Genomic DNA, 10037 nt, shown 5'->3' with positions numbered 1-10037 from the left:
CTGATCCCCATTGAGCCTATCACTCTCCTGCAACTTAGTGTCTCTAACAATTATACCTACCACTAGCATTTCATGCCTTGGAACCCCCGAATTTGGCTGTTCTGGTTCTAGTTCCCCTGATGGTTTATCCACCCCTTTCTTGCCACTCATTTTCAGTATGCCTTTCTCACCACCAGCTTTACAAGTTCTCTCATTATGCCCTTGTAGCTTACGCTTTGTTCAGAAAGCAGGAAGCGTTTTGAAGACAACTTCCTGCAACCAGCTAGAAGGAGACCCAGGGGAGCCAATCCAAAAAGAACTCAGGGGAGGCTTCGCTGCATCCATCTCCACACAAACTCAAGCGCCATCGGTTCTTGTGGCGCATCGAGTAGAATTGTCATGACAGATAAATCTCCCACTAGGCGCAGTTAAGATCTTCAGAAAGGAGGAATGGTAAAAATGTAGTGGAAGCCTTGGAAGATTTATCCAAACGGGGACCAAAAAGGGTTCCACATTCTCAGAAAATCCCATCGACCAACGAAAAGCCCTGTAATGAACTCCATCTACATCCGTTGCTTCTCGAGATAAGGCTTTGTTTAAATCATTATTGGATTGGAATCTAATAAAATCAATACGAGGCTTATTCATCGAGGAGACTATAGGGAGACCAGACAATCCCCATCTTGAGCAGATGAACGGTCTGATAGCATCAAGCGAAGGATGTCGCCGGATAAATTTTAGGAAGAGGGAGAAGCAAAACGGTTCTGCAGCTCTCTTAATTTCATCCTTTGAAAATACAAAATAGAGCTGGCCGTATACAATTTTCGGTGCTTGAATGACACTTCAAACCCTGGAATCGGTTAGGGGGTCACTAAGACATGGTCCGCGAATGTCCTAGGACGACCCAGCGGAGCCACAGACCCAACAGCGGCCATAACAGCCGCACCAAGCCAGAGAAATCAAACCAGTAAACTGTATAAACCCACGCAACTATATAAATTCCAAAGCACTCACCAGGCGAGGAGAATACTCCCGAGGCCGAGAATCTTCCAACTAGTCCATTCAGGCCGCCGTAGTCCCCCTCGATCTGGTTCCAAGCAGTACATTGGAAACAAATGATAGTTCCACTCGGTGATGAGCAGAATAAGTCACAACAGGGCCGAGAGACCCTCGACGGTCTCGCTTGAGCCCGGCAATGAAGTCTATGTCAGCGGTGAGTAGGCACGCGCTGGACTAGGTCGGCGATGGGTCTTCTCTCTCCTCATGGGTTTTCTCCTCACGAGTTTTCTCTCTCCTCAATTACAAGCCAAAAAAAAGAAGATGGCATTTTACCAACTCATAAGTTGAGTTATGATCAACTTCCATTACATTTGAAACAATATTTTGCTTATTGTAGTATATTTTCAAAGGATTACGTGATGAAAAAATCAACGTTGATAAAACTCTGGATAGCACAAGGGTTTATCAAGCTATCCAATCAAAATGAATGTCTTGAAGATGTTGGTGATAAGTATTTCATGCATTTACTTTGGAGATCGTTCTTTCAAAAAGCTAAAACTGATTATCTAGGCAACGTGATTACATGTAAAATGCACGATCTCATGCATGATCTTGCAATGTCAGTGGCAGGATCGTTGATCACCACATTAGAATCTGAGGAAAAAAGTATTAGTGAGAAAACTCGGCACATATCAGTTGTCGACAATATAGATTTTTCCTTTGTAATTCCAACTTCAGTAGGATTTGAACACTTCTTTCGCTTGGTGAATTCAAGGACTTGCAAGAGTCAAGCACTTCATGTGAAGCAATCTTTTTAAGTTTGAAGTTCTTGCAAGTGTTGAATTTACAAGGAAGACGACTTGATTTAGTACCGAGTTCCATATGTAAGTTGAAGCATTTAAGAGATCTTGATCTTTCATGGAATGATAAAATCAAGAAGCTGCCTGATTCCAAACCAAGGTTGCAAAATTTGTATACACTAAGACTCTCTTATTGCTCAAGTCTTAAAGAATTGCCTAGAGGAATTACAAAATTAGTCAACCTTAGGCATCTTTACAATGATGGATGTGAGAATTTGACTTATATGCCAAGTGGATTGGGGGAATTGAAAAATCTCCATACATTATCTAAGTTTGTTGTCCACTTTGATTCGGCCCCAGAGGATAGTGGCCGGTTAAGCGAGCTAAATAGACTAAATAGCTTAAGAGGAAAGTTACAGATTTCGGGTTTGAGAAGTTGGGAGGAAGACGTCGCATTAGACTATAAGGGTGCAAATCTAAAGAAGGAAGAACATTTTCAGGTTTTGACTTTACGTTGGAGAAGAGGAAATGTTAATGCACATGATGAAATGGCATTGGAAGGCTTTGAACCTCACCCAAATCTTAAAAAGATGTACATAGAATATTATGGGGGTGTGAGGGTTCCGATGTCGCTTTTGTCACTCACAAATCTTGTTCACTTGAAATATTGAAATATTGTAGGATATTGAAATATTTGCCACCATTGAGTCGACTTCCCTTTCTTAAGAGCATTTCTCTATACTTTCTTGATGAAATAGAGTACGTATCAGATTCTAGTGACAACAATGAGTTATCTTTATCTTCTTCTTCTTCTTCATCGGAATTCTTTCCATCTCTTGAGTGGATTTTCCTCCATGGGTGTCATAATCTCAAGGGTTGGTGGAGGAGGAGTGATTCTTATAATGTGGATGTCAATACTACTGATCATGAAATTCTTTTGAAACTCCATCAATGACGCGGGCGATGGGGAATGCTTTACTATTCCTTCATCTTTCAAAATTAGCAATATGGCACGGCCCTAGGTTGATTTCATTGCCAATGTTTCCACATCTTGAAAAAGAGTTATACCTAAGGGATGCCAGGGGGAAGGTAGTGCAACAAACAATAACGAATGCCTCCTCCTCTGCTTCCTTTACACCCATTCGCTTTTCATCTGCTCCTCTCTCCAAATTGAAGAAAATAACGTTAGAAGGAATTGAGGATCTAGAAATACTTCCAGAGGATGGGTTGGAAAACCTCATATCTCTCCAGCGTTTGGCGATATTTAGGTGCCCTAAATTAAAGTCTCTCTCCCAAGGTGTACAATATCTCACTGCACTTCACGAACTGAAGCTTAGTATGTGTCCTATGCTTGATCTAGGCAACGATGAGCTCAGTATGCAATGGAAAGAGCTTAAAAGCCTCATTTCTTTGGAGTTCAACGATATTCCGAAATTGGTGTCTCTCCAATTGGGGCTTCAACATGTTACCACTTTACGAGAGCTCATGATCTCAGATTGTTCAAGCTTGATGGCTATACCAAAGTGGATCTGCAATTGGGCAACACTTGAGCAGTTCAAAATTTTTCACTGCTCTGGTTTAACATGACTGCCTGAAGCAATGAGTAGTCTAACCTCTTTGAAAGCGTTGGCAATTCATCATTACCCCATCTTATTAAGAAGATGTGACCAAGACAGAGGTGACGATTGGCCCAAGATTGCTCGCATCCTTGAGTTGGACTTTTATCCTTTCTACCAATTTTATCTTTATCTCCACATCCACCTTCTTCACCTTCAACTTATAAAATTCTATTTTGCTGAAACTACTTTGAGTAAAGAAGAAACAGGGCAGAGAGATTGCAAGTTTGTTAAAAAATCTAATGCACTGCGACTTCTACAAGTAAATAACTTAGTTGTGATTACCTCACTTTCTTTAATGTGTTATTCTTCCCCATTCAAGTAAGAAATATCACCAAATGCATGATTCTTCACATCCAAGAGAATAGTAAGGAGACAGAAGAAGAGCAAAGGGAAGAAATATTGGAGGGGGTTGCGAAGGAGATCCAGGATTGGAATCTGGAGACCACAATGTTGGGGTTGCGTAATTTCACGACAACAATTTGTCATGAGTTGGACATCATTTGTCATGAGTTAGAATTGATATCAACATCACTATTTTTTAGTACGCCCACTTTGGAGACAAAATGATTTTCAGCGTGGTCTTTCTTGTATGCCACTTGGTGCATCGAGTTTAAAATGGAGAGATTTCACATTCTGTTTTTGTTCGGTTGGTTATTTGAATTTGCACAACCTTTCTACATGATTAAACATGGTTAGTTATTCCTGTGCCAAAGGTCTTTTCTATATATTATTATAGTAAATAAATATTTTTGAAATATCGCTATGTTATCTTGATAGTCTGTTTTGTTCTGCATTCTGTAACTGGTTCATGTTTACACATTTGTATAATTTCATTTCTTACTGAGTTAGAAGATGGATGGCTTTGCATAAGTGATACGACCATCAAAACATAAATAAAAGAGAGAAGGTGTGAATGTTTATGTAAATTTGATGAATGTTTATCCAATCATAAAATTAGGAACCTCAAGGATTGCAAATTACAATGCCGAAAATAAATCAGGCTAATAATTAGTATTATGCAAAGACGTATGGATGGAATTGTCGACTGGTTATTAGGTACGTTGGACCCCTTCCCAAGACAGCTAGATTAATGTAAATGTAATCAATGGGCCCCTTCCTCATTGAATATTCTATTGATCAGAGATGAAAAATAACGTATACCAAACACTTTATATTAAATGACAAGACCAATGCGGGGCAATGACTAGTGGAAAGGTACCTAGTTTTTATTTTATTGTCACTAATGGTAGATGGCACCTTGAAAGTCATTGTTTCGACGGAAATTAACAAAAATTAACACGGTTCGGTTACACAACCTATGCCGACATTCAATGGCCATATAGCAAATATTAATGATAATGAAATATAAAACAATTAAGAAAGCTGACAACATGGTCTATCATACATTGTATTAAACTAATAATTTCTTTAAACAGTTAAGGATAGTTTTTACGCATCCTTCAGCAGTAGTACTGTACGTAGGTCCATCACTAATTTCTTTAACGCGACAAGAAAGCTTACAACAGAGGACAGTTCAAAAAAATTGCTGGTTGAATTGGTCTCAGCCAACACCCTCTCTATCATACTTTGTGTTAAACTAATTTCTTCTACAAGTTTTGATCCGTCACTAATTTCTTTAACGCGACAAGAAAGCTTACAACAGACGATCAAGAGGACAGTTCAAAAAAATTGCTGGTTGAATTGGTCTCAGCCAACACCCTCTCTATCATACTTTGTGTTAAACTAATTTCTTCTACAAGTTTTGATCCGTCACTAATTTCTTTAACGCGTCAGTACTCTCCATTTGGAACTTTCCTTGCAGGTCCATCCAATGCTAGGCCATATAAAATGTTAGTCCCGGCTTGTCCTCTGTACGTCTTCAAAGCAAACATATCTTCCTTCTACCGCTTTGATTCCTCAAGAGCCCTTTTTACCATTCCTTCACCAACCATCAATAAATGGCAGAAGCCATTCTCTTCAACGTTGCTGCACGAATCATTGAGAGCTTGGGATCTCTGGCTCTCAAACAGATCGGACTGCTTTGGGGCATCACAGATGAGCTTGAGAAGCTCAAGAACACCGTTTCGACAATCCAAGCTGTGCTTCTTGATGCTGAGGAGCAATGGGCAATGAACCGTCAAGTTAGAGATTGGCTTGAAAAGCTTAAGGATGTCTTTTATGATGTAGACGACTTGCTGGATGGTTTCTCCACTGAATGTCTGTTGCGAGAGATGATGACTCGGGATAAGATGGCAAAAAAGGTACGAATCTTCTTCTCCAAATCAAACCCGCTTGTCTATGATCTGAAAATGGGCCATAAGATTAAGGCGATTAGACAGAAGTTAGATGCCATCGCAAATGATAGGAAATTCCACTTGGAGGAACGCCCTGCGGAGATAAGAGTCAGTGCTAGGAAGAGGGATGATACTCATTCCTATGTACCTGATGCAAACGTTATTGGTAGAGAAGATGACAAGAAGGAGATCATAAAAAGACTTCTTTCTGATTCCGACATTAAAGAGAATGTAGGAATCCTTCCGATTACTGGCATCGGAGGATTAGGAAAGACCACACTTGCTCAATTCATATTTAATGATCTGAAGGTAGATAAACATTTTCAGCTAAAAATGTGGGTGTGCGTCTCTGATAATTTTGATGTTAGAAAAATTGTTGAAAAAATCCTAGAATCGGCAAGAAAACAGAAACCAGAAACTATTGAAATGGATACATTGGTGCATGGTCTTCGAAAAGCAATTGTAGGAAAGAAATACTTACTTGTGTTGGATGATGTTTGGAATGAGGATGTTAAAAAATGGGATGATTTGAAAGTACTGTTGGAGGTTGGTGCAAGTGGCAGTAGAATGTTAATAACTACACGAAGTAAAAAAGTTGCACAAATTACCCAAACAATTGCAGAATATTCTTTACAGTGTTTAGACGAACGGGAGTCATGGTGTTTATTCAAGCAAGTGGCATTTGAGAAAGGACAAGAGCTAGAGAATTCTAGAAAAGTAGAAGTTGGAAAGGAGATTGTAGAAAAGTGTTATGGTGTCCCCCTTGTCATCAAAACAATTGGAAGGTTACTGTCCTTGGAAAATTCTGAAGCAGGGTGGTTTTCTTTTAAAAATAAACTCCCAGCAATAAAAGAAGATGGCATCTTACCAACTCTTAAGCTGAGTTATGATCAACTTCCATCACATTTGAAACAATGTTTTGCTTATTGTAGTATATTTCCGAAGGATTACGTAATGAAAAAATCAACATTGATAAAACTCTGGATAGCACAGGGGTTTATCAAGCTATCCAATCAAAATGAATGTCTTGAAGATGTTGGTGATAAGTATTTCATGCATTTACATTGGAGATCGTTCTTTCTAAAAGCTAAAACTGATTATCTGGGCAACGTGATTACATTTAAAATGCATGACCTCATGCATGATCTTGCAATGTCAGTGGCAGGATCGTTGATCACCACATTAGAATCTGAGGAAAAAAGTATTAGTGAGAAAACTCGGCACGTATCAGTTGTCGACAATATAGATTTTTCCTCTGTAATTCCAATGTCCTCGTCTAAAGCCAGTAGGATTCGAACACTTCTTTCGCTTGGTGAATTCAAGGATTTGCAAGAGTCAAGCACCTCTTGTGAAGCAATCTTTTTAAGTTTGAAGTTCTTGCGAGTGCTGAATTTACAAGGAAGACGACTTGATTTAGTACCGAGTTCCATATGTAAGTTGAAGCATTTAAGAGATCTTGATCTTTCATGGAATGATAAAATCAAGATGCTGCCCGATTCCATACCTAGGTTGCAAAACTTATATACACTAAGACTTTCTTATTGCTCAAGTCTTAAAGAATTGCCTAGAGGAATTACGAAATTAGTCAACCTCAGGCATCTTTACAATAATGGATGTGAGAATTTGACTTATATGCCATGTGGATTGGGGGAATTGAAAAATCTCCAGACATTATCTAAGTTTGTTGTCCACTCTGATTCGGCCCCAGAGGATAGTGGCCGGTTAAGTGTGCTAAATAGACTAAATAGCTTAAGAGGAAAGTTACAGATTTCGGGTTTGAGAAGTCGGGAGGAAGACGTCGCATCAGACTATAAGGGTGCAAATCTAAAGGAGAAAGAACATCTTCAGGTTTTGACTTTACGTTGGAGAAGAGGAAATGTTAATGCATGCGATGAAATGGCATTGGAAGGCTTTGAACCTCACCCAAATCTTAAAAAGATGTACGTAGAATATTATGGGGGTGTGAGGGTTCCCATGTGGCTTTTGTCACTCACAAATCTTGTTCACTTAAGTTTAAATGATTGTAGGATATTGAAATATTTGCCACCATTGAGTCGACTTCCATTTCTTAAGAGCATTTCTCTAAACTTCCTTGATGAAATAGAGTACGTATCAGATTGTGGTGACAACAATGAGCTATCTTCTTCTTCTTCTTCTTCTTCATCAGAATTCTTTCCATCTCTTGAGCGGATTTTCCTCCATGGGTGTCATAATCTCAAGGGTTGGTGGAGGAGGAGTGATTCTTATAATGTGTATGTCAATACTATTGATCATAAAAATTCTTTTGAAGCTCCATCAATGACGCGGACGAAGGGGAATGCTTTACTATTCCCTCGTCTTTCAAAATTAGCAATATGGCATTGCCCTATGTTGACTTCATTGCCAATGTTTCCACATCTTGAAAAAGAGTTATACCTAAGGGATGCCAGGTGGAAGGTAGTGCAACAAACAATAACGAATGCCTCCTCCTCTACTTCCTCTACACCCCTTGGCTTTTCATATGCTCCTCTCTCCCAATTGAAGAAAATAACGTTAGAAGGAATTGAGGATCTAGAAATACTTCCAGAGGATGGGTTGCAAAACCTCATATCTCTCCAGCGTTTGGAGATATTTGGGTGCCCTAAATTAAAGTCTCTCTCCCAAGGTGTACAATATCTCACTACACTTCACGAACTGAAGCTTAGTATGTGTCCTATGCTTGATCTAGGCAACGATGAGCTCGGTATGCAATGGAAAGAGCTTAAAAGCCTCAGCTCTTTGGAGTTCAACGGTATTCCGAAATTGGTGTCTCTCCCATTGGGGCTTCAACATGTTACCGCTTTACGAGAGCTCAAAATCTCAGATTGTTCAAGCTTGACGGCTATACCAAAGTGGATTTGCAATTGGGCAACACTTGAACAGTTCAAAATTTATCACTGCTCTGGTTTAACATCACTGCCTGAAGCAATGAGTAGTCTAACCTCTTTGAAAGCGTTGGCAATTCATCATTGCCCCATCTTATTACGAAGATGCGACCAGGACAGAGGTGACGATTGGCCCAAGATTGCTCACATCCTTGAGTTGGACTTTTATCCTAAGCCTCCATACGACATCATTGACTTGATCCAGGTACTTTTCTACCAATTTTATCTTTATCTCCACATCTACCTTCTTCACCTTCAACTAATAAAATGCTATTTTGCAGAAATGACTTTGAGTAAAGAAGAAACAGGGCAGAGAGATTGGAAGTTTGTTAAAAAATCTAATGCACTGCGACTTCTACAAGTAAATAACTTAGTTGTGATTACCTCACTTTCTTTATTGTTTTATTCTTCCCTATTCGAGTAAGAAATATCACCAAATGCATAATTCTTCACATCCAAGAGAATAATAAGGAGACGGAAGAAGAGCAAAGGGAAGAAATATTGGAGGGGGTTGCGAAGGAGATCCAGGATTGGAATCTAGAGACCACAATTTTGAGGTTGCGTAATTTCACGACAACAATTTGTCATGAGTTGGACATCATTTGTCATGAGTTAGAATTGATATCAACGTCTCTATTTTTTAGTACGCCCACTTTGGAGATAAAATAATTTTTTGCGTGGTCTTTCTTGTATGCCACTTGGTGCACTAAGTTTAAAATGGAGAGATTTCACATTCTGTTTTTGTTCGGTTGGTTATTTGAATTTGCACAACCTTTCTACATGATTAAACATGGCTAGTTATTCTTGTGCCAAATGTCTTTTCTATATATTATTATAGTAAATAAATATTTTTGAAATATCGCTCTGTTATCTTGATAGTCTATTTTGTTCTACATTTTGTAACTGACTCATGTTTACACATTTGTATAATTTCATTGCTTACTGTGTTAGAAGATGGATGGCTTTGCATAAGTGATACCACCATCAAAACATAAATAAAAGAGAAAAAGTGTGAATGTTTATGTAAATTTGAAGGGGTACTATATCCATCGATTTGTTAGATGAAAAACTAAATTAAATTATAGTCGCACATCCAATCATAAATTTAGGAACCTCAAGGATTGCGAATTACAATGCCGAAAATAAATCAGGCTAATAATTAGTATTATGCAAAGACGTATGGATGGAATTGTCTACTGGTTAGGTGCGTTGGACCCCTTCCCAAGGCAGCTAGATTAATGTAAATGTAATCAGTGGGCCCCTTCCTCGTTGAATATTCTAATGATCAGAGATGAAAAAGAACGTATACCAAACACTTTATATTAAATGACAAGACCAATGCGGGGCAATGATTACGTAGTGGAAAGGTACCTAGTTTTTATTTTATTGTCACCAATGGTAGATAGCAACTTGAAAGTAATAGTTTCAAGAAAACCCGAAGAT

General features: G+C 38.8%; 1 protein-coding gene across 1 annotated transcript; it reads left to right on the top strand.

Moving 5' to 3' along the window:
• The first annotated feature begins 5355 nt into the window (after nucleotides 1-5355).
• On the top strand, nucleotides 5356-8548 carry LOC118344583 (putative disease resistance protein RGA3). Its single transcript, XM_035685618.1, has 2 exons — nucleotides 5356-8127; nucleotides 8399-8548. The coding sequence occupies exons 1-2, from the start codon at nucleotides 5356-5358 to the stop codon at nucleotides 8546-8548; spliced, it is 2922 nt and encodes a 973-aa protein (XP_035541511.1).
• The last annotated feature ends 1489 nt before the right edge of the window (nucleotides 8549-10037 follow it).

The sequence above is a fragment of the Juglans regia genome, chromosome 14 (genome assembly GCF_001411555.2).
Source record: "Juglans regia cultivar Chandler chromosome 14, Walnut 2.0, whole genome shotgun sequence".
In the NCBI taxonomy this organism is placed as follows: domain Eukaryota; kingdom Viridiplantae; phylum Streptophyta; class Magnoliopsida; order Fagales; family Juglandaceae; genus Juglans; species Juglans regia.
Note: the sequence above shows the minus strand (reverse complement) of the source record. Positions and strands in the feature narration are given on the sequence as shown.

Excerpts from the sequence above, each read along its gene's own strand:
- LOC118344583 (XM_035685618.1), top strand. The coding sequence starts at position 5,356 with ATGGCAGAAGCCATTCTCTTCAACGTTGCTGCACGAATCATTGAGAGC. Across the intron at positions 8,128-8,398 it reads TAAGGGATGCCAGGTGGAAG|GCAACGATGAGCTCGGTATG; the intron begins GTAGTGCAACAA and ends TGCTTGATCTAG.